General features: G+C 33.8%; 1 protein-coding gene across 7 annotated transcripts in view; it reads right to left on the reverse strand.

Annotated features, from left to right (window-relative positions):
* The window catches only part of LOC142343213 (patatin-like phospholipase domain-containing protein 7), a 189,956-nt gene that overhangs the window by 99,930 nt on the left and 63,635 nt on the right, over window positions 1-26,391 (reverse strand). For all 7 annotated transcript variants that reach the window (XM_075394961.1, XM_075394958.1, XM_075394962.1 and 4 more), the window contains exon 9: window positions 25,823-25,990. In XM_075394961.1, the coding sequence (XP_075251076.1) occupies window positions 25,823-25,990 (168 nt within the window). The remainder of the gene's footprint in view (window positions 1-25,822; window positions 25,991-26,391) is intronic.

Below are 26,391 nucleotides of genomic sequence, written 5' to 3' on the forward strand. Positions count from 1 at the left end.
TTTTCGTTTGAGCATGTACGTTGCAGTACAAATTTATTATGTAATTTTTGAAGTGGAATTCTATGATGATAATTTTAAGGTCAATGACAGTTTAGTTTTGGGATTTTTTATAGTTTTAGTTTCTCAACCCTCAAACTACAAAATAATTTCTTCGAGAGTGGTATGCTATATCAACTGTCTATATGTTGATTTTAACCAAAGCAATTGTTGGTGAATTTTTAACCCTGAGAAGTTTTATTTTTTGGTTTTCCGAAGTTTCAGCTTCTGAAACCTCAAACTATTTTTTTTTGGAATTGTGTGTTACAGTACATCTTTATAGCATAATTTTTAACGCAGAATCCCAATGGGCATAAATTAAAAGTCATGAAAAAAGGGCAAATTTGTATTTTTCGAAGTTTTAGATTCTGAAACTTGAAACCAAAAAAGCTAATACTTTTTTAAATTTTTTTTTATTTCAGTTTTTGAAGTTTTTTTGTGTTAAATTTTCGATTTAACTTTTTTTGAGAAAATTTTCCTTTACTAAAAATAAATTTTGTTCCAAAATGTCGTTTTTTATCAGGTTTTTAACAAAAATGCAAATGTATGTTTTTTTGTTTTTCTATTTTTCCATTTATTCAGTTTTTGAAGTTGTTTTTATTTAAGTGTTAATTTAACTTTTTGAAAAAATTTTGTTTTAGTAAAATAAATTTCTTTCAAAAATGCCATTTTTTACATAAGCTTTTTAACAAAAAATGCAGGTTTTGATGTTTTCTATTTTTCCATTTTTCAGTTTTTGAAGTTTTTGAAGTTTTTATGTAAATTTTTTTTTTGAAAAAAAAATTGTTTTTCCTAAATCAAATTTCTTTTCAAATATGTCTTTTTTACCATAAGTTTTTTAACCGAAAATGCAAATTTTACTGTTTTTATTTTTCTATTTTTCCATTTTTCAATTTTTGAAGTTTTATATGTAAAACTTTTAATTTAATTTTTTGAAAAAAAAATGTTGTTTTACTATAATGAATTTTTTTCAAAAGGTTCTTTTACTATTTCAGAAGGCGAACTTCTAAATTTTTTAACCAATCATATAATTTTTGTAATATATTTGTAAGTAAAAGAGTTAGGACCAAAAAACTGTTCATTTTGTGTTTTGTCTCAGTTGAATATCAGTGGTCTAAAAAATCGAAAATACTCCAATACTTCCTTTACTTCCTTCAACATCTTTTCTTTCGACACTTCATTCTGATTTAGCTTTCGTTCCCAACAAAGAAGAATCGAGATTTAAAACAACAGTAACCGATAACAACATCGAATTATCCTTTGAGGTGGATTGCACAAGAGTAACAATAAAAACACAGGCCACTAGCTTAACACTTCCGAAAGATTTGTGGAGAACTTTAGAGGCTGCTAGACATCATAACCTCCACTTAGCAGAAGAAAAGGTGAACAATTCAGTACTCTCTCTCCCAACTTATTTTCAAGCCATTGAGAGAATTCGAAAAGAACAAGGATTTCATCCACTGAAAGACAGCAAAGGTATTTTGTTCCCGTACTCTTGTGACATAAATCACTACGGTGTATGGTAGGTAGAAGACATGTTCTCCAAGCACGCTGATACATTTTCTACAAAATCAAAAATCTTCGATCTACCCAATTTCCAAGACCTTATTCTTCCTCCTATCCAAGAAGATGACAATGATCGGAACCAATCACTTCATCAAAATGTTCCTTTCTCGAACTACAGGTGCTCTCCAATATAAGGCTTAACAATTGCTTGTGTTCTTTGCTGAATTCTCCCTCACGTGACATGATTTGTCACGTCACGTGATGTTACTAAAAATAGAAATGACATAACTATTACGTCATGATGAACACTCAAATCTCATTGTTTACGACTTCTTTTACATGATCTCATTGGTTACGAAGTCGCAATAATTCTCGTTCTTACTAAAATTTCATTGGTTCGATTTATGAAGCCGTTTCTTGAAGATAATTAAATCGTTTGTTGATTTTCGTTTTCAGTTACCTTATTTACTCAATTCTTCCTTTCTTGCGTTAAAAACTCATCTTTTACTTACTTCACGTTCTCACACCACAGATGGATCAAAGTTCAGTCTCCGCGGACAGCAGAAAACCCTACGCCTTCCCCTTCCGCAAACGAAACCATAAGAGAAAACCAGTTATTCCTTCTTCCCAGTTCGATTACCATAATGACAGCCTATATTCTTTGTATAATGATATCAACGTGAAAGTTCAATCCAAACCAAATGAGGATTACGAAGGAAACAACCATCTTTGGACCTTCCAAGAAAACAGCAACCGGAAATTTCGAATCAACATCCCAGAGGAGACAATCAACACAAACTCAAAGTGGACCCATTTGAAAGTCTTTCGCGAAAATGTCGAAAGTGAATTTGTTCTACATCAATTTCTGATGCTTTCGGTCTGGGAATTAAAGATCTTCATTCAAAAATTACCTGAGAAGTTAAAAGAAGCACTACAGTTTGAACTCACAGAAGTTGCTGCAAAGTTGGTGACTGATGAAACTTTGTTCCAACTAACTGATGTGGAGGAAAAAGCAAAATTCGACGTGTTCTGGGATGTGAGTGAGACTGCTAGACTGCAAGTATATGTGACCAGAACATTTTACCAAAATGATCCGAATGGATGTTATTTCACAATCAAGCTGTCCACACGAGGGACTGAAAAGGACAGTTTTAGAAGGAAATGCTTCCTTTCTGTCAGAATTGGGGAGTTGCAGAAACTACATCGAATGAGCAATGAAATTATTTCAGTGCTGAACAAAGTCAAAAACCAGACAAAATCGCAAAGTGCATAGAAGTAATTGTAATTTTTTATAATGTATGTGATGTCTGTATTTATTCACTTTTCGAATTAAATTCTTCCAGAACAGTTGCTTGATATGAATATTGAGAAAATTGTAGAGTTCGAAAAAGAAATCAGTCAACTTTTTGGAAATACAAAAAGGAAAAATTATTTTTTTGGTTGTCTGTCAAAGTTTTGACAAAAATGTAGATCTAGATAAAATCAACCGAGAAGTTCCCTTTGGACGACTAATATGAGTTGGCAATTCAAAGTTAGAGAAACTTTTGAATTAGTCAAAAGTTTTTCGTGTACATGCCACATTTCATGATGCAACGGGATACCTGAAAACAAATCTAAATATTGGTCCCGGGTACTGTTACATGGTTCCAATCCTTAATTCAAAAATAAACTTTTGTTTCTTGGGACATATAACAGGAATAGCATATTGTTGTTTTCCGAAATTATCACCACGATTCCATTTCATCAAAGGGTGAATCATTATTTCCTAAACACGAACAAAAGTCAATTGCACTCTAATGACAGATCATAACAATCACGCAGCTGACTTTATTTTCGATAATAACAATCAGGAGCGACCTCCTTGGAAAATTTGTGGACGCACTTGCTCTCGAACAGCTTTTTTGTCAATATTCCAGTGCTTAGTTGTATTAATACTTCTTCTTTTTTCAATTATCAACCTTATTTTTGCCAGAACTTGTTACGAACGAACAGTTTGGATTGCTATTCTTTCAAGTGCTGTAGGTTATATACTTCCTAATCCCAGAGCAGAGCATAAAATGAATAAGATCATATCAACAAAGGAACGCATTCTGATGTATCTTGTTGGTCCTTCCGGATCTGGGAAAACTGTTTTCATTAATGATATGCTAAAAATGAAAATTTTTCAACCCTCGTTTGATCGAATTCTATACTTTTATAAGCACTTTCAGACTATTTACGACACAATGAGGCAATCAATTGCAGACATAGAAATCATTCAGGGTGTTGACTTTGAACTAATTGAGAACTTACCCGCTGACGGCACAAAATATTTACTTATATTCGATGACTCATTAGATATTCTTTCAAAGTCGGAAAAATTCAACGCAATTTCGACAACCGGTAGGCATCGAAATTGAAATTGTGTATATATCAAACATAATCTCTTCCACAAAAACAAAACTGGACGTGATGCCGAGCTTCAGACTACTCACATTGTTTTGTTCAAATCACCCAGAGATGTGCAGCAAATTGATATATTGGGAAGACAACTGGGTCTGGGAAAAGAATTAAAACAGTGATATGATGACGCTACACAAGAACCATATGGTCATCTTAAGATAGCTTTGAGACCATCTACACCTAATTTGTTGAGATATTGTTCAAATGTGAGTTCATTTCCTTCAGAATTCTTCGTACCGAACAGTCGTGCTCGTATTAGTGATATTAATGACAAACGCACAGAATTATTATACTCTGAAACTCTTTCGGAATCTCAACCAGAAATTTCAACCAGCTTTCCTTCTACATTGTCCTAAAGAGTTCATCAGATTTCTCTGTGAGTGTATTGTAAACTTGATTGAAGGAAACCTCACAGGAGTAAAAAGAAATCAGTTTTCTCTCTTCCAAAAACAACTTAGAAAGCTCACATCAAAATCAACAACCCTTAGTTCCAGAAGACTTATATTGGGTTCAAAAGCTGGAATAATAATATTAAGTTACATATATCAACCTTGTATGAACAAATTTTCAACTTTCTTCAATGAGTGAAGTCAAAAAGTTTGTTCTTGTTCCAAAAGAACTGTGGGAGACCAGAAAAAAGAAACTATTGGAACCCAACAGCGAGATCTATAAAAAAGAAGAAACAGTTTTCCCAGATATCAAAAAAAGCGAAAGAAGAAGTTAGTTCCGAAAAAAAGCCGATTGTCCACCTAAAGAACTTAAGACAGACCTGGAATTCCACTATAAGAACAGTCCTGAGACATTGAAAACTTTGAAAGAGATATACAAAAACAAACGGTTGAAATTTTTACTTTCCAATACAATTATTGTCGACAACGTTGACACAGGAGTTGACATAAAAACGTTCCTTCATTCAATTAAATTGAAGAACGCTACAGTTGATCCAAACTATTTCCTAATTCTTAAAGTTCTAAATCTGAGACCACATCTGGTTAAAAACAACATTTTGAGGACACAGTATGGCTCAGACTGGTTCAATTACAGTTTCAGATAGAATCAAATTGCAGAAGTTGTACAAAGGGAAGGGACCAACAGCTTTTGGTTCTATCAACAGCCTAACAAAAGCAAGTGGAATCAGTCGCGAGAAAATTACAGAATTTTTACAGTCAAAAGAATCTTATACGAAGTACAAAGGGATCAGACGAAAATTTCCCCGACTAAATGCGCATGCTCGCTGTATTGATGAGATTTGGTGCTTGGACCTTGCACAAATGGATAAACTATCACGATGGAACCGAGATATCAATTTTCTACTCGTTACTGTAGATGTTTTTTCTCGATACCTGCGAGTAGAACCATTACGAAGCAAAGGAGCAGAGGTTGTGAAAGCAGCTTTTATCAAAATGTGTTCGAAAAAGAACGGGCTCAATTTTCCAAAAAAATTATGGTTAGACCAAGGAAAAGAGTTTTTTGGAGATATGGCCAATTTCTGCGAGGATGTGGGAGTCAAATATTATCACACTTATAGTGAAACAAAAGTAGCTTTTGGCGAGAGAGTTATACGAACCCTGAAAAACTTAATTTACCGCCACCTGGAAGAAAACGACACATTATCCTATATCAAAGAACTCCAAATACTTGTTCACATTATTAACTCAAGAATCAATCGGAATATTGGGTTGGCGCCCAAAGATGTAGTGAGGCTTATATCCTTTTTGAAATTTGCTCTCTGCTAATGCCAACCTAACTTTCTCTCCTACTTGAATCTTGGGCTTTGTATTTTTTCTTAGCTTCATTCGCTTGTACATGACAGTCAAAAAGTCAGCATTCACTACATCTTTGGGCGCCAACCCAGTATTCCGATTGATTCTTGAGTTAATAATGTCAACAAACATTTGGAGTTCTTTGATACAGGATAATGTGTCGTTTTCTTCCAGGTAGCGGTAAATTGAGTTTTTCAGGGTTCGTATAGATCTCTTGCCAAAAGCTACTTTTGTATCACTATAAGTGTGATAAAATTTGACTCCCACATCCTCGCAGAAATTGGCCATAACTCCAAAAAACTCTTTTCCTTGGTGTCACCACATTTTTTTTGGAAAATTGAGCTCGTTCTTTTTCGAGCACATTTTGATAAAAGCTGCTTTCACAACCTCTGCTCCTTTGCCTCGTAATGGTTCTGCGCGCAGGTATCGAGAAAAACATCTACAGTAACGAGTAAAAAGTTGATAACTCGGTTCCATCGTGACATTTTATCCATTTGTGCAAGGTCCAAGCACCAAATCTCATCAATATAGGGAGCATGCGCATTTATTTTGGGAAATTTTCGTCTGATCCCTTTGTACTTCGTATAAGAGTCTTTTGACTGTAAAAACTCTGTAACTTTCTCGCGACTGATTCCACTTGCTTTTGTTAGGTTGTTGATAGAACCAAAAGCTGTTGGTCCCTTCCCTTTGTACAACTTCTGCAATTTGATTCTATCTGAAACTGTAATTGAACCAGTCTGAGCCATACTGTGTCCTCAAAATGTTGTTTTTAACCAGATGTGGTCTCAGATTTAGAACTTTAAGAATTAGGAAATAGTTTGGATCAACTGGAGCGTTCTTCAATTTAATTGAATGAAGGAACGTTTTTATGTCAACTCCTGTGTCAACGTTGTCGACAATAATTGTATTGGAAAGTGAAAATTTCAACCGTTTGTTTTCGTATATCTCTTTCAAAGTTTTCAATGTCTCAGGACTGTTCTCATAGTGGAATTCCAGATCTGTCTTAACTTCTTTGGGTGGACAATTGGTTTTTTTCGGAACTAACTTCTTCTTTCGCTTTTTTGATATCTGGGAAAACTGTTTCTTCTTTTTTATAGATCTCGCTGTTGAGTTCCAATAGTTTCTTTTTTCTGGTCTCCCACAGTTCTTTTGGAACACGAACAAACTTTTTGAGTTCACTCATTGAAGAAAGTTGAAAATTTGTTCATACAAGGTTGATATATGTAACTTAATATTATTATTCCAGCTTTTGAACCCAATATAAGTCTTCTGGAACTAAGGGTTGTTGATTTTTATGTGAGCTTTCTAAGTTGTTTTTGGAAGAGAGAAAACTGATTTCTTTTTACTCCTGTGAGGTTTCCTTCAATCAAGTTTACAATACACTCACAGAGAAATCTGATGAACTCTTTAGGACAATGTAGAAGGAAAGCTGGTTGAAATTTCTTGTTGAGATTCCGAAAGAGTTTCAGAGTATAATAATTCTGTGCGTTTGTCATTAATATCACTAATACGAGCACGACTGTTCGGTACGAAGAATTCTGAAGGAAATGAAGTCACATTTGAACAATATCTCAACAAATTAGGTGTAGATGGTCTCAAAGCTATCACAAGATGACCATATGGTTCTTGTGTAGCGTCATCATACCACTGTTTTAATTGTTTTCCCAGACCCAGTTGTCTTCCCAATATATCAATTTGCTGCACATCTCTGGGTGATTTGAACAAAACAATGTGAGTAGTCTGAAGCTCGGCATCACGTCCAGTTTTGTTTTTGTGGAAGAGATTATGTTTGATATATACACAATTTCAATTTCGATGCCTACCGGTTGTCGAAATTGCGTTGAATTTTTCCAACTTTGAAAGAATATCTAATGAGTCATCGAATATAAGTAAATATTTTGTGCCGTCAGCGGGTAAGTTCTCAATTAGTTCAAAGTCAACACCCTGAATGATTTCTATGTCTGCAATTGATTGCCTCATTGTGTCGTAAATAGTCTGAAAGTGCTTATAAAAGTATAGAATTCGATCAAACGAGGGTTGAAAAGTTTTCATTTTTAGCATATCATTAATGAAAACAGTTTTCCCAGATCCGGAAGGACCAACAAGATACATCAGAATGCGTTCCTTTGTTGATATGATCTTATTCATTTTATGCTCTGGGATTAGGAAGTATATAACCTACAGCACTTGAAAGAATAGCAATCCAAACTGTTCGTTCGTAACAAGTTCTGGCAAAAATAAGGTTGATAATTGAAAAAAGAAGAAGTATTAATACAACTAAGCACTGGAATATTGACAAAAAAGCTGTTCGAGAGGAAGTGAGTCCACAAATTTTCCAAGGAGGTCGCTCCTGATTGTTATTATCGAAAATAAAGTCAGCTGCGTGATTGTTATGATCTGTCATTAGACTGCAATTGACTTTTGTTCGTGTTTAGGAAATAATGATTAACCCTTTGATTAAATGGAATCGTGGTGATAATTTCGGAAAACAACAATATGCTATTCCTGTTATATGTCCCAAGAAACAAAAGTTTAATTTTGAATTAAGGAATGGAAGCATGTAACAGTAACCGGGACCAATATTTAGATTTGTTTTCAGGTATCCCGTTGCATCATGAAATGTGGCATGTACACGAAAAACTTGTTCGTTCGTAACAAGTTCTGGCAAAAATAAGGTTGATAGTTGAAAAAAGAAGAAGTATTAATACAACTAAGCACTGGAATATTGACAAAAAGCTGTTCGAGAGCAAGTGCGTCCACAAATTTTCCAAGGTCGCTCCTGATTGTTATTATCGAAAATAAAGTCAGCTGCGTGATTGTTATGATCTGTCATTAGAGTGCAATTGATTTTTGTTCGTGTTTAGGAAATAATGATTCACCCTTTGATTAAATGGAATCGTGGTGATAATTTCGGAAAACAACAATATGCTATACCTGTTATATGTCCCAAGAAACAAAAGTTTAATTTTGAATTAAGGAATGGAACCATGTAACAGTACCCGGGACCAATATTTAGATTTGTTTTCAGGTATCCCGTTGCATCATGAAATGTGGCATGTACAACAAAAAACTTTTGACCAATTCAAAAGTTTCTCTAACTTTGAATTGCCAACTCATATTAGTCGTCCAAAGGGAACTTCTCGGTTGATTTTATCTACATCTACATTTTTGTCAAAACTTCGACAGAACCAAAAAATAATTTTTCCTTTTTGTATTTCCAACAAAAAGTTGACTGATTTCTTTTTTGAACTCTACAATTTTTTCAATATTCGTATCAAGCAACTGTTCTGAAAGAATTTAATTCGAAAAGTGAATAAATACAGACATCACATACATTATAAAAAATTACAATTACTTCTACGCACTTTGCTATTTTGTCTGGTTTTTGACTTTGTTCAGCACTGAAATAAATTCATTGCTCATTCGATGTAGTTTCTGCAACTCCCCAATTCTGACAGAAAGGAAGCATTTCCTTCTAAAACTGTCCTTTTCAGTACCTCGTGTGAACAGCTTGATTGTGAAATAACATCCATTCGGATCATTTTGGTAAAATGCTCTGGTCACACATACTTTTCGTCTAGCAGTCTCATTCACATCCCAGAACACGTCGAATTTTGCTTTTTCCTCCATATCAGTTGGTTGGAACAAAGTTTCATCAATCACCAACTTTGCAGCAACTTCTGTGAGTTCAAACTGTAGTGCTTCTTTTAACATCTCAGGTAATTTTTGAATGATCTTTAATTCCCAGACCGACAGCATCAGAAATTGATGTAGAACAAATTCACTTTCGACATTTTCACGAAAGACTTTCAAATTGGTCCAATTTGTGTTTCTGTTGATAGTCTCCTCTGGGATGTTGATTCAAAATTTCCGGTGGCTGTATTCTTGGAAAGTCCAAAGATGGTTGTTTCCTTCGTAATCCTCATTTGGTTTGGATTCACTGAACTTTCAATGTCCTGAACTTTCACGTTGATATCATTATACAAAGAATATAGGCTGTCATTATGGTAATCGAACTGGGAAGAAGGAATAACTGGTTTTCTCTTATGGTTTCGTTTGCGGAAGGGGAAGGCGTAGGGTTTTCTGCTGTCCGCGGAGACTGAACTTTGATCCATCTGTGGTGTGAGAACGTGAAGTAAGTAAAAGATGAGTTTTTAACGCAAGAAAGGAAGAATTGAGTAAATAAGGTAACTGAAAACGAAAATCAACAAACGATTTAATTATCTTCAAGAAACGGCTTCATAAATCGAACCAATGAATATTTAGTAAGAACGAGAATTATTGCGACTTCGTAACCAATGAGATCATGTAAAAGAAGTCGTAAACAATGAGATTTGAGTGTTCATCATGACGTAATAGTTATGTCAATTCTATTTTTAGTAACATCACGTGACGTGACAAATCATGTCACGTGAGGGAGAATTTAGCAAAGAACACAAGCAACTGTTAAGCCTTATATTGGAGAGCACCTGTAGTTCGAGAAAGGAACATTTTGATGAAGTGATTGGTTCCGATCATTGTCATCTTCTTGGATAGGAAGAATAAGGTCTTGAAAATTGGGTAGATCGAAGATTTCTTATTTTGTAGAAAATGTATCAGCGTGCTTGGAGAACATGTCTTCTAGCTACCATACACCGTAGTGATTTATGTCACAAGAATACGGGAACAAAATACCTTTGCTGTCTTTCAGTGGATGAAATCCTTGTTCTTTTTGGATTCTCTCAATGGCTTGAAAATAAATTGGGAGAGAGAGTACTGAATTGTTCAACTTTTCTTCTGCTAAGTGGAGGTTATGATGTCTAGCAGCCTCTAAAGTTCTCCACAAATCTTTCGGAAGTGTTAAGCTAGTGGTCTGTGTTTTTATTGTTACTCTTGTGCAATCCACCTCAAAGGATAATTCGATGTTGTTATCGGTTACTGTTGTTTTAAATCTCGATTCTTCTTTGTTGGGAACGAAATCTAAATCAGAATGAAGTGTCGAAAGAAAAGATGTTGAAGGAAGTAAAGGAAGTATTGGAGTATTTTCCATTTTTTTAGACCACTGATATTCAACTGAGACAAAACACAAAATGAACACAGTTCTTTGGTCCTAACTCTTTTACTTACAGATATATTACACAAATTATATGATTGGTTAAAAAAATTTAGAACTTCGCCTTCTGAAATAGTAAAAGAACCTTTTGAAAAAAATTCATTATAGTAAAACAACATTTTTTTCAAAAAATTAAATTAAAAGTTTTACATAAAAAACTTCAAAAATTAAATGGAAAAATAGAAAAATAAAAACAGCAAAATTTGAATTTTCTGTTAAAAACCTTATGGTAAAAAAGACATTTTTGAAAAGAAATTTGATTTAGGAAAAACAATTTTTTTTTCAAAAAAAAATTTACATAAAAACTTCAAAAACTGAAAAATGGAAAAATAGAAAACATCAAAATCTGCATTTTTTGTTAAAAACCTTATGTAAAAAATGACATTTTTGAAAGAAATTTATTTTAGTAAAACAAAATTTCTTCAAAAAATTAAATTAACACTTACATAAAAAAACTTCAAAAACTGAAAAATGGAAAAATAGAAAAACAAAAAAAAACATATACTTGCATTTTTGTTAAAAACCTGATAAAAAAACGACATTTTTGAACAAAATTTATTTTTAGTAAAGGAAAATTTTCTCAAAAAAAAGTTAAATCGAAAATTTAACACAAAAAAAACTTATGCCCATTGGATTCTGCGTTAAAAATTACGCTATAAAGATGTACTGTAACACACAATTCCAAAAAAAAAATTAGTTTCAGGTTTCAGAAGCTGAAACTTCGGAAAACCGAAAAGTAAAACTTCTCAGGGTTAAAAATTCACCAACAATTGCTTTGGTTAAAATCAACATATAGACAGTTGATATAGCATACCACTCTCGAAGAAATTATTTTGTAGTTTGAGGTTTGCGAAACTAAAACTATAAAAAATCCCAAGACTAAACTGTCATTGACCTTAAAATTATCATCATGGAATTCCACTTCAAAAAGTACACAATGAATTTGTACTGCAACGTATATGCTCAATAGAAAAAGTTTTTAGTTTGAGGTTTCAGAATCTGAAACTACAAAAAAAAACAAAAAATTTTCAGTGATTGTTTTCTGAGCTTTAGTATTTTTCATTGAAGTCGTGAAAAAAAATTAATCGATTATTTAATAGAACAATTTATTCTGAAAAAATTTGTTTACGGTTTCGGGTTTTTGAAACGGAAACTACCCAGACAAAGAAAACAGAAACTTCCAAAATAAACTGCCAAAAAATCTTAAAGACGTAATCCTTAAAAAAAAGATTAAGTAGACAAGATTAGCTGAAGTGCATTAGAGCGGAAAACTGGATGCTTTTCCCTGGGGGTAATTAAGATAATTACCCTGGGTAATTATGATAAGATGACAGGTCTATTGTTCTCACTCTCTTTTTAGGTACATCATTGGAAATTGGATGAAAAGAGGCTATACCTAATGTTAATACATAGGTACATCCTTTTACCCCCCCTCCTGATCTCCTCACATATAACTACTGATGACTATCGCCACAAAAACGCTCTAACTAAACCACTGCAATCCTAATTATCACAATTCACTATAATAGCACACTATTGTCGATTTCTATTTTAATCATTTTAGCTTTCGGAGCTTCAAGAAAGTAGTTAACATGATATAGGCTTTTAGTTAATTTTTTAAGCCAAAAATAACAACAAAAAAAGATTATTTTAAGAGCACCACCGGATTCCAAACAGCATGACCAAGAAAAATAACTTGTAGAGTTCCTCAAGGTTCATTACTTGGTCATCGGCTCCTTCTCAATTATATAAATGACCTTGGAATAGTACCACAAACTATTGTGCTATTTGCTGGCGCTCCAAAAATTGTTGTTAAACTCGTAATTGGATGAACTTAATGCTATATCAAAGAGGCTGGTTGGGAAAAAGTTGACGCCGAACACTCAAAAAGTGTTTTTTTTTACTAGGTTGAAGCTGTCCACTTAAAAAAAAAACTTGGAATGAGCAAGTGTTGGAGGAGCAGAATTGAGTGAAACACAGGTATTAAAAATGATAATTTCTCATTTCGTGGTCATATAAATCACGTTTGGCCCTAGTGACATCACTTTATTTCTGTATTTTTCCAACCTACAGATCACCTCAGCAGAACGCCGTTATTAAAGATATAAATAGTATGTACAACATAAACACAAAAACGGAGTTCTTATATACGGAATAGCAAATAGGACCGATCTTTGTAAATTACATAAACAAAATTTCTTATTGAGGAAAATATTGGGGTTTCAAAAAGGAAAAAAAGTAAGATCTTGTAGATCGGAAAACATAATTCCTTCAATTTACGAACTAAACTTTGATACTCTGAAACTGTGCAAAAAACAAAGCTTTCTTAACAAATGGAGAAATAACGAAATCAATTGACAATGAGAGGCGGATAAAAACTATACCATTTACAGAAAAGTTGAAAAAATAAACCAGAAAGAAACGCATATCAGTTCAAATTCAAGTTCTTTAACATAGCTGGCAGATTGCCAGAAATTAGCGGCAATAGCTTTGTAGATCTGCAGTCTCAAAAAAAAAACAGTAAAAAAGACAGACGAAAAAAAAGGTTATATACTTCCTAATCCCAGAGCAGAGCATAAAATGAATAAGATCATATCAACAAAAGAACGCATTCTGATGTATCTTGTTGGTCCTTCCGGATCTGGGAAAACTGTTTTCATTAATGATATGCTAAAAATGAAAACTTTTCAACCCTCGTTTGATCGAATTCTATACTTTTATAAGCACTTTCAGACTATTTACGACACAATGAGGCAATCAATTGCAGACATAGAAATCATTCAGGGTGTTGACTTTGAACTAATTGAGAACTTACCCGCTGACGGCACAAAATATTTACTTATATTCGATGACTCATTAGATATTCTTTCAAAGTCGGAAAAATTCAACGCAATTTCGACAACCGGTAGGCATCGAAATTGAAATTGTGTATATATCAAACATAATCTCTTCCACAAAAACAAAACTGGACGTGATGCCGAGCTTCAGACTACTCACATTGTTTTGTTCAAATCACCCAGAGATGTGCAGCAAATTGATATATTGGGAAGACAACTGGGTCTGGGAAAAGAATTAAAACAGTGATATGATGACGCTACACAAGAACCATATGGTCATCTTAAGATAGCTTTGAGACCATCTACACCTAATTTGTTGAGATATTGTTCAAATGTGAGTTCATTTCCTTCAGAATTCTTCGTACCGAACAGTCGTGCTCGTATTAGTGATATTAATGACAAACGCACAGAATTATTATACTCTGAAACTCTTTCGGAATGTCAACAAGAAATTTCAACCAGCTTTCCTTCTACATTGTCCTAAAGAGTTCATCAGATTTCTCTGTGAGTGTATTGTAAACTTGATTGAAGGAAACCTCACAGGAGTAAAAAGAAATCAGTTTTCTCTCTTCCAAAAACAACTTAGAAAGCTCACATCAAAATCAACAACCCTTAGTTCCAGAAGACTTATATTGGGTTCAAAAGCTGGAATAATAATATTAAGTTACATATATCAACCTTGTATGAACAAATTTTCAACTTTCTTCAATGAGTGAAGTCAAAAAGTTTGTTCTTGTTCCAAAAGAACTGTGGGAGACCAGAAAAAAGAAACTATTGGAACCCAACAGCGAGATCTATAAAAAAGAAGAAACAGTTTTCCCAGATATCAAAAAAAGCGAAAGAAGAAGTTAGTTCCGAAAAAAAGCCGATTGTCCACCTAAAGAACTTAAGACAGACCTGGAATTCCACTATAAGAACAGTCCTGAGACATTGAAAACTTTGAAAGAGATATACAAAAACAAACGGTTGAAATTTTTACTTTCCAATACAATTATTGTCGACAACGTTGACACAGGAGTTGACATAAAAACGTTCCTTCATTCAATTAAATTGAAGAACGCTACAGTTGATCCAAACTATTTCCTAATTCTTAAAGTTCTAAATCTGAGACCACATCTGGTTAAAAACAACATTTTGAGGACACAGTATGGCTCAGACTGGTTCAATTACAGTTTCAGATAGAATCAAATTGCAGAAGTTGTACAAAGGGAAGGGACCAACAGCTTTTGGTTCTATCAACAGCCTAACAAAAGCAAGTGGAATCAGTCGCGAGAAAATTAAAGAATTTTTACAGTCAAAAGAATCTTATACGAAGTACAAAGGGATCAGACGAAAATTTCCCCGACTAAATGCGCATGCTCGCTGTATTGATGAGATTTGGTGCTTGGACCTTGCACAAATGGATAAACTATCACGATGGAACCGAGATATCAATTTTCTACTCGTTACTGTAGATGTTTTTTCTCGATACCTGCGAGTAGAACCATTACGAAGCAAAGGAGCAGAGGTTGTGAAAGCAGCTTTTATCAAAATGTGTTCGAAAAAGAACGGGCTCAATTTTCCAAAAAAATTATGGTTAGACCAAGGAAAAGAGTTTTTTGGAGATATGGCCAATTTCTGCGAGGATGTGGGAGTCAAATATTATCACACTTATAGTGAAACAAAAGTAGCTTTTGGCGAGAGAGTTATACGAACCCTGAAAAACTTAATTTACCGCTACCTGGAAGAAAACGACACATTATCCTATATCAAAGAACTCCAAATACTTGTTCACATTATTAACTCAAGAATCAATCGGAATATTGGGTTGGCGCCCAAAGATGTAGTGAGGCTTATATCCTTTTTGAAATTTGCTCTCTGCTAATGCCAACCTAACTTTCTCTCCTACTTGAAACTTGGGCTTTGTATTTTTTCTTAGCTTCATTCGCTTGTACATGACAGTCAAAAAGTCAGCATTCACTACATCTTCGGGCGCCAACCCAGTATTCCGATTGATTCTTGAGTTAATAATGTCAACAAACATTTGGAGTTCTTTGATACAGGATAATGTGTCGTTTTCTTCCAGGTAGCGGTAAATTAAGTTTTTCAGGGTTCGTATAGATCTCTTGCCAAAAGCTACTTTTGTATCACTATAAGTGTGATAAAATTTGACTCCCACATCCTCGCAGAAATTGGCCATAACTCCAAAAAACTCTTTTCCTTGGTGTCACCACATTTTTTTTGGAAAATTGAGCTCGTTCTTTTTCGAGCACATTTTGATAAAAGCTGCTTTCACAACCTCTGCTCCTTTGCCTCGTAATGGTTCTGCGCGCAGGTATCGAGAAAAACATCTACAGTAACGAGTAAAAAGTTGATAACTCGGTTCCATCGTGACATTTTATCCATTTGTGCAAGGTCCAAGCACCAAATCTCATCAATATAGGGAGCATGCGCATTTAGTTTGGGAAATTTTCGTCTGATCCCTTTGTACTTCGTATAAGAGTCTTTTGACTGTAAAAACTCTGTAACTTTCTCGCGACTGATTCCACTTGCTTTTGTTAGGTTGTTGATAGAACCAAAAGCTGTTGGTCCCTTCCCTTTGTACAACTTCTGCAATTTGATTCTATCTGAAACTGTAATTGAACCAGTCTGAGCCATACTGTGTCCTCAAAATGTTGTTTTTAACCAGATGTGGTCTCAGATTTAGAACTTTAAGAATTAGGAAATAGTTTGGATCAACTGGAGCGTTCTTCAATTTAATTGAATGAAGGAACGTTTTTATGTCAACTCCTGTGTCAACGTTGTCGACAATAATTGTATTGGAAAGTGAAAATTTCAACCGTTTGTTTTCGTATATCTCTTTCAAAGTTTTCAATGTCTCAGGACTGTTCTCATAGTGGAATTCCAGATCTGTCTTAACTTCTTTGGGTGGACAATTGGTTTTTTTCGGAACTAACTTCTTCTTTCGCTTTTTTGATATCTGGGAAAACTGTTTCTTCTTTTTTATAGATCTCGCTGTTGAGTTCCAATAGTTTCTTTTTTCTGGTCTCCCACAGTTCTTTTGGAACAAGAACAAACTTTTTGACTTCACTCATTGAAGAAAGTTGAAAACTTGTTCATACAAGGTTGATATATGTAACTTAATATTATTATTCCAGCTTTTGAACCCAATATAAGTCTTCTGGAACTAAGGGTTGTTGATTTTGATGTGAGCTTTCTAAGTTGTTTTTGGAAGAGAGAAAACTGATTTCTTTTTACTCCTGTGAGGTTTCCTTCAATCAAGTTTACAATACACTCACAGAGAAATCTGATGAACTCTTTAGGACAATGTAGAAGGAAAGCTGGTTGAAATTTCTTGTTGAGATTCCGAAAGAGTTTCAGAGTATAATAATTCTGTGCGTTTGTCATTAATATCACTAATACGAGCACGACTGTTCGGTACGAAGAATGCTGAAGGAAATGAAGTCACATTTGAACAATATCTCAACAAATTAGGTGTAGATGGTCTCAAAGCTATCACAAGATGACCATATGGTTCTTGTGTAGCGTCATCACACCACTGTTTTAATTGTTTTCCCAGACCCAGTTGTCTTCCCAATATATCAATTTGCTGCACATCTCTGGGTGATTTGAACAAAACAATGTGAGTAGTCTGAAGCTCGGCATCACGTCCAGTTTTGTTTTTGTGGAAGAGATTATGTTTGATATATACACAATTTCAATTTCGATGCCTACCGGTTGTCGAAATTGCGTTGAATTTTTCCAACTTTGAAAGAATATCTAATGAGTCATCGAATATAAGTAAATATTTTGTGCCGTCAGCGGGTAAGTTCTCAATTAGTTCAAAGTCAACACCCTGAATGATTTCTATGTCTGCAATTGATTGCCTCATTGTGTCGTAAATAGTCTGAAAGTGCTTATAAAAGTATAGAATTCGATCAAACGAGGGTTGAAAAGTTTTCATTTTTAGCATATCATTAATGAAAACAGTTTTCCCAGATCCGGAAGGACCAACAAGATACATCAGAATGCGTTCCTTTGTTGATATGATCTTATTCATTTTATGCTCTGGGATTAGGAAGTATATAACCTACAGCACTTGAAAGAATAGCAATCCAAACTGTTCGTTCGTAACAAGTTCTGGCAAAAATAAGGTTGATAATTGAAAAAAGAAGAAGTATTAATACAACTAAGCACTGGAATATTGACAAAAAAGCTGTTCGAGAGGAAGTGAGTCCACAAATTTTCCAAGGAGGTCGCTCCTGATTGTTATTATCGAAAATAAAGTCAGCTGCGTGATTGTTATGATCTGTCATTAGAGTGCAATTGACTTTTGTTCGTGTTTAGGAAATAATGATTAACCCTTTGATTAAATGGAATCGTGGTGATAATTTCGGAAAACAACAATATGCTATTCCTGTTATATGTCCCAAGAAACAAAAGTTTAATTTTGAATTAAGGAATGGAAGCATGTAACAGTAACCGGGACCAATATTTAGATTTGTTTTCAGGTATCCCGTTGCATCATGAAATGTGGCATGTACACGAAAAACTTGTTCGTTCGTAACAAGTTCTGGCAAAAATAAGGTTGATAGTTGAAAAAAGAAGAAGTATTAATACAACTAAGCACTGGAATATTGACAAAAAGCTGTTCGAGAGCAAGTGCGTCCACAAATTTTCCAAGGTCGCTCCTGATTGTTATTATCGAAAATAAAGTCAGCTGCGTGATTGTTATGATCTGTCATTAGAGTGCAATTGATTTTTGTTCGTGTTTAGGAAATAATGATTCACCCTTTGATTAAATGGAATCGTGGTGATAATTTCGGAAAACAACAATATGCTATACCTGTTATATGTCCCAAGAAACAAAAGTTTAATTTTGAATTAAGGAATGGAACCATGTAACAGTACCCGGGACCAATATTTAGATTTGTTTTCAGGTATCCCGTTGCATCATGAAATGTGGCATGTACAACAAAAAACTTTTGACCAATTCAAAAGTTTCTCTAACTTTGAATTGCCAACTCATATTAGTCGTCCAAAGGGAACTTCTCGGTTGATTTTATCTACATCTACATTTTTGTCAAAACTTCGACAGAACCAAAAAATAATTTTTCCTTTTTGTATTTCCAACAAAAAGTTGACTGATTTCTTTTTTGAACTCTACAATTTTTTCAATATTCGTATCAAGCAACTGTTCTGAAAGAATTTAATTCGAAAAGTGAATAAATACAGACATCACATACATTATAAAAAATTACAATTACTTCTACGCACTTTGCTATTTTGTCTGGTTTTTGACTTTGTTCAGCACTGAAATAAATTCATTGCTCATTCGATGTAGTTTCTGCAACTCCCCAATTCTGACAGAAAGGAAGCATTTCCTTCTAAAACTGTCCTTTTCAGTACCTCGTGTGAACAGCTTGATTGTGAAATAACATCCATTCGGATCATTTTGGTAAAATGCTCTGGTCACACATACTTTTCGTCTAGCAGTCTCATTCACATCCCAGAACACGTCGAATTTTGCTTTTTCCTCCATATCAGTTGGTTGGAACAAAGTTTCATCAATCACCAACTTTGCAGCAACTTCTGTGAGTTCAAACTGTAGTGCTTCTTTTAACATCTCAGGTAATTTTTGAATGATCTTTAATTCCCAGACCGACAGCATCAGAAATTGATGTAGAACAAATTCACTTTCGACATTTTCACGAAAGACTTTCAAATTGGTCCAATTTGTGTTTCTGTTGATAGTCTCCTCTGGGATGTTGATTCAAAATTTCCGGTGGCTGTATTCTTGGAAAGTCCAAAGATGGTTGTTTCCTTCGTAATCCTCATTTGGTTTGGATTCACTGAACTTTCAATGTCCTGAACTTTCACGTTGATATCATTATACAAAGAATATAGGCTGTCATTATGGTAATCGAACTGGGAAGAAGGAATAACTGGTTTTCTCTTATGGTTTCGTTTGCGGAAGGGGAAGGCGTAGGGTTTTCTGCTGTCCGCGGAGACTGAACTTTGATCCATCTGTGGTTTGAGAACGTGAAGTAAGTAAAAGATGAGTTTTTAACGCAAGAAAGGAAGAATTGAGTAAATAAGGTAACTGAAAACGAAAATCAACAAACGATTTAATTATCTTCAAGAAACGGCTTCATAAATCGAACCAATGAATATTTAGTAAGAACGAGAATTATTGCGACTTCGTAACCAATGAGATCATGTAAAAGAAGTCGTAAACAATGAGATTTGAGTGTTCATCATGACGTAATAGTTATGTCAATTCTATTTTTAGTAACATCACGTGACGTGACAAATCATGTCACGTGAGGGAGAATTTAGCAAAGAACACAAGCAACTGTTAAGCCTTATATTGGAGAGCACCTGTAGTTCGAGAAAGGAACATTTTGATGAAGTGATTGGTTCCGATCATTGTCATCTTCTTGGATAGGAAGAATAAGGTCTTGAAAATTGGGTAGATCGAAGATTTCTTATTTTGTAGAAAATGTATCAGCGTGCTTGGAGAACATGTCTTCTAGCTACCATACACCGTAGTGATTTATGTCACAAGAATACGGGAACAAAATACCTTTGCTGTCTTTCAGTGGATGAAATCCTTGTTCTTTTTGGATTCTCTCAATGGCTTGAAAATAAATTGGGAGAGAGAGTACTGAATTGTTCAACTTTTCTTCTGCTAAGTGGAGGTTATGATGTCTAGCAGCCTCTAAAGTTCTCCACAAATCTTTCGGAAGTGTTAAGCTAGTGGTCTGTGTTTTTATTGTTACTCTTGTGCAATCCACCTCAAAGGATAATTCGATGTTGTTATCGGTTACTGTTGTTTTAAATCTCGATTCTTCTTTGTTGGGAACGAAATCTAAATCAGAATGAAGTGTCGAAAGAAAAGATGTTGAAGGAAGTAAAGGAAGTATTGGAGTATTTTCCATTTTTTTAGACCACTGATATTCAACTGAGACAAAACACAAAATGAACACAGTTCTTTGGTCCTAACTCTTTTACTTACAGATATATTACACAAATTATATGATTGGTTAAAAAAATTTAGAACTTCGCCTTCTGAAATAGTAAAAGAACCTTTTGAAAAAAATTCATTATAGTAAAACAACATTTTTTTCAAAAAATTAAATTAAAAGTTTTACATAAAAAACTTCAAAAATTAAATGGAAAAATAGAAAAAAAACAGCAAAATTTGCATTTTCTGTTAAAAACCTTATGGTAAAAAAGACATTTTTGAAAAGAAATTTGATTTAGGAAAAACAATTTTTTTTTCAAAAAAAAATTTACATAAAAACTTCAAAAACTGAAAAATGGAAAAATAGAAAACATCAAAATCTGCATTTTTTGTTAAAAACCTTATGTAAAAAATGACATTTTTGAAAGAAATTTATTTTAGTAAAACAAAATTTCTTCAAAAAATTAAATTAACACTTACATAAAAAAACTTCAAAAACTGAAAAATGGAAAAATAGAAAAACAAAAAAAAAACATATACTTGCATTTTTGTTAAAAACCTGATAAAAAAAACGACATTTTTGAACAAAATTTATTTTTAGTAAAGGAAAATTTTCTCAAAAAAAAGTTAAATCGAAAATTTAACACAAAAAAAACTTATGCCCATTGGATTCTGCGTTAAAAATTACGCTATAAAGATGTACTGTAACACACAATTCCAAAAAAAAAATTAGTTTCAGGTTTCAGAAGCTGAAACTTCGGAAAACCGAAAAGTAAAACTTCTCAGGGTTAAAAATTCACCAACAATTGCTTTGGTTAAAATCAACATATAGACAGTTGATATAGCATACCACTCTCGAAGAAATTATTTTGTAGTTTGAGGTTTGCGAAACTAAAACTATAAAAAATCCCAAGACTAACCTGTCATTGACCTTAAAATTATCATCATGGAATTCCACTTCAAAAAGTACACAATGAATTTGTACTGCAACGTATATGCTCAATAGAAAAAGTTTTTAGTTTGAGGTTTCAGAATCTGAAACTACAAAAAAAAACAAAAAATTTTCAGTGATTGTTTTCTGAGCTTTAGTATTTTTCATTGAAGTCGTGAAAAAAAATTAATCGATTATTTAATAGAACAATTTATTCTGAAAAAATTTGTTTACGGTTTCGGGTTTTTGAAACGGAAACTACCCAGACAAAGAAAACAGAAACTTCCAAAATAAACTGCCAAAAAATCTTAAAGACGTAATCCTTAAAAAAAAGATTAAGTAGACAAGATTAGCTGAAGTGCATTAGAGCGGAAAACTGGATGCTTTTCCCTGGGGGTAATTAAGATAATTACCCTGGGTAATTATGATAAGATGACAGGTCTATTGTTCTCACTCTCTTTTTAGGTACATCATTGGAAATTGGATGAAAAGAGGCTATACCTAATGTTAATACATAGGTACATCCTTTTACCCCCCCTCCTGATCTCCTCACATATAACTACTGATGACTATCGCCACAAAAACGCTCTAACTAAACCACTGCAATCCTAATTATCACAATTCACTATAATAGCACACTATTGTCGATTTCTATTTTAATCATTTTAGCTTTCGGAGCTTCAAGAAAGTAGTTAACATGATAAAGGCTTTTAGTTAATTTTTTAAGCCAAAAATAACAACAAAAAAAGATTATTTTAAGAGCACCACCGGATTCCAAACAGCATGACCAAGAAAAATAACTTGTAGAGTTCCTCAAGGTTCATTACTTGGTCATCGGCTCCTTCTCAATTATATAAATGACCTTGGAATAGTACCACAAACTATTGTGCTATTTGCTGGCGCTCCAAAAATTGTTGTTAAACTCGTAATTGGATGAACTTAATGCTATATCAAAGAGGCTGGTTGGGAAAAAGTTGACGCCGAACACTCAAAAAGTGTTTTTTTTACTAGGTTGAAGCTGTCCACTGAAAAAAAAACTTGGAATGAGCAAGTGTTGGAGGAACAGAATTGAGTGAAACACAGGTATTAAAAATGATAATTTCTCATTTCGTGGTCATATAAATCACGTTTGGCCCTAGTGACATCACTTTATTTCTGTATTTTTCCAACCTACAGATCACCTCAGCAGAACGCCGTTATTAAAGATATAAATAGTATGTACAACATAAACACAAAAACGGAGTTCTTATATACGGAATAGCAAATAGGACCGATCTTTGTAAATTACATAAACAAAATTTCTTATTGAGGAAAATATTGGGGTTTCCAAAAGGAAAAAAAGTAAGATCTTGTAGATCGGAAAACATAATTCCTTCAATTTACGAACTAAACTTTGATACTCTGAAACTGTGCAAAAAACAAAGCTTTCTTAACAAATGGAGAAATAACGAAATCAATTGACAATGAGAGGCGGATAAAAACTATACCATTTACAGAAAAGTTGAAAAAATAAACCAGAAAGAAACGCATATCAGTTCAAATTCAAGTTCTTTAACATAGCTGGCAGATTGCCAGAAATTAGCGGCAATAGCTTTGTAGATCTGCAGTCTCAAAAAAAAAACAGTAAAAAAGACAGACGAAAAAAATTCGTCTCTTCATTGAAGGCTGATAGCTTACATTTTGATTAAAAATATGTATAAGTTTTTGCTGTCTCTATTAGTTGCTCTCATATAACCTTCATTTTGAGTGATACACATTCACTTGACCTTATCTCTCTGAATTAAAATGAAGTGAATTTCAAAGTGAGGAAGTCATTTTCGTGAGTGAGGTAAGTCAAGTTTGACCCGAAAATTTAATCACGCAAACGAACAAAAAACTCGCTCCACTAAGAGCGACAAATGACGTCACGCACGCACTTCAGATAAAATTGCATGAACGAATGAACGAAAAGCAGATTTGAAGTGGTTGTGACGTCATATGATTGTAACAAAAATCGCGACGACGAAATAAAAAACAGAGCAGGACAAGTTCTGACGTACAATTCAAAGAATTTGCATTGACTAATGAAAAAACTAGACCTAGAACGGAGTGTGAGTGAATTGGGAAAACCATTTATAAAAAAAATCAGATCAAAAAAATTAAAAAAACAGAAAATCAATGTAAAAATGCCACATGAAAACAGAAAACCTTAAGCGGGAAATGGAAGTTTGGTTCAAACAAAAAACTAGGTCTAGAATGAACTATAAAAGGATTGGGAAAACTATTTGAAAAAATCCGATCCAAAAAATCTAAAAAACAGTAAAAAATCAAAGTGAAACTGCCGAATGTGAACAAAAAACCACTACCGATAAAGCGAATTTTTGTTCAAACACTGTATTCTCACTCTACTTTAAAATTAGAGCCACAAAATATCACGCCGCAAAACCACTCGCTTCTCCACTTCCTGTTTCGGCGTGACATAATTCACTACTCCAATTAACTTTAAAAATCATGAAAATGTGTGAACAAACTTAGAAAAAACATAGCCGGAAAAATTCAGGAAACGACTCGAAGGAGAAAATTGCCCATACTTATGACTAAACAACTGAACAAATATTGTGAACCCTGAACCTCCACAAATGCCATAAATTTTCAGGAAGAATAGAAACGGCATTCAAAAACAAATTGAACAAAAAACTAGAAAAACTTTTTTAACTTGAGTTTTTTCTAATAGTACAAGGAAACATAAAGCCGAATAAAGTTCCTTTGCAATTAGAGCAATGAAAAGCTCGCAAAACAATGGGCATGTTAGAATAGGCTAAGAAACTTAACTAGATTTAAAAAGAAAGAAGAACCTTCAAAAAACAATGAGAAAAATAGTTTTAGAATTTCACAATTTTTCGGTCAATTTTCTCAAAAAGAATTATAACAAGAAAACTTTAGTCAATTGGTATCTGAATATTCGTTAAGTAACAAGATTCTATCCAAATCCCACTTAAAGCATTAAAACATAAAACAGGCAAAAAATCATTTAATTTCGTCTAAAAATCAGCAAAACTGATCAAAAACCTCCAAATTTTTGCTCAAATTTTTCGCTCTCTCAAAATTTTAGGCTCTCTCAAACCTCTCAAATTTTTCTTTTAGCTCTCTCAAAAACACCGGTATGAACAAAAACCACTCTTTTCGCTCCGCTCTTCATTTTTGTTCACAACCAAAATCACTCCAAAATTTTTTCACGCGTTTCATTTCCCGCTTCAAAAATCACTCCAATAACAGAAAACTGATTGAAAAAGTCATCTGAATAAAATGCTTCATTTTCTGATAATTTCATTATTGATTCTGCTCGTTTGAAATTTTATTTTGGTAGAATTCTCTAACTAAAACAACGAAATTACTTTCTATTCATTGTTATTAACCTTTTCTTTGCCATTTTTCTAAAATAACCTTTTTTCTCGTTTTCTTCAGCAACCAGCTGTATCAGTGATAAATATTTGTGTTTCTAAATAAAGCATTTCGTACTTTCTGGGGATAAATTTGGCTTCTCGTTTTTATGTAAAAAGTTTGCTCATATATTTCTTCAAACACGTATAGAAGTAATGGGATTGATTGTGAACAGCTCTGAAACGGTGCTCAAACAAGCAAAATGCCTCCCAGCATCAATTCGGTACGGGACTAAAAACATAATTATTTTTTATCTTCCTCCGACCATTATTTAGGTACTCCAACGTGACAGAAAATAGCCAGGCTAGCATAGAGTTCCTTCCCTCATTAAATGAGGTTGGAACAACCAACTTCGCTCAAAGAACTTTACTAAAACCAGCAACATTTTACTAAAACCAGCAACTTTACTAAAACTGAGCACGATCAGAGTGGTGTGGTATGAGACGAAATAAAATTAAGCAGCGTACACAATGATTTGAGTTAATTTTGATGGAGAGCGTGACGGCGTGTCTTTTTCATTTGATGTCTTTTTTTGAACAAGAGATTCTTTAGACTATATTTGATTACAAAAAACATTTATAGCCCAAAAATCTCTTGTTCATAAAGGGACAGTCATCGAAAAAGACAGTCGCCGTCACGCTCACAATCAATGTGAACTGAAATCAAAGTGTACACAGCTTAATTTAGAATTTCACTTGTTCATACCGAGTTATAAATTCATAGCAAATCTTGTGTCCTGTAAACAGTGGCAGTGCAGTCTGTAACTAGTACCATTGATGTCAAAGATATTAAAACAATCTAACGTGTTTTTTTTAACTAAATCGCGCAAATTAATTAACGTATATCTACCTTTGAGTTTTTGGATTTATCCGACACCATGGGAGAGGGCGAACTGCTTCTGCCAATAGGACTGCTTCCTGGGATTGTCCTGACTGGCGATGGTTCACTCTCTGACCCGCTGAACTGCTGACGCACTAGGTGACCAACAGTATTCGATTTATGCAGAGGGCGTTGCTTCTGCAAAAAAACAGCGGAATCTAAGACGAATTCCGATTTCTCTTTGGAGGTCCGAGTTAAAATAGGACATTGAAAAATATAAGATTACAACCAATGAGACAGTATTGAGATGTTCACTGAGAAAATATAATTCAACAAAGAAAACACAAGCTTTTATACCCAGTTTTACCCTATTTTTTTATTTCAAAAAATTATCCTTTCTTAGTCACTGATTGATAATCAGGAAATCACCCCCACTTAATTCAACCAAAATCCAGCCAAAAAATTAGGAAAACTCATTGAACTAAAACAAAGAATGAAGAATCAATGAACATAAACCGACTAACTCCGGATGAATTACCCTCGAACGACAGGCGGGGGCAATTTAGTTAAGGGGTGTAGCTTAGACTATTTTGCAAAAA

Source organism: Convolutriloba macropyga, chromosome 7 (genome assembly GCF_964194025.1).
Source record: "Convolutriloba macropyga chromosome 7, txConMacr16.3, whole genome shotgun sequence".
NCBI lineage: Eukaryota > Metazoa > Xenacoelomorpha > Acoela > Convolutidae > Convolutriloba > Convolutriloba macropyga.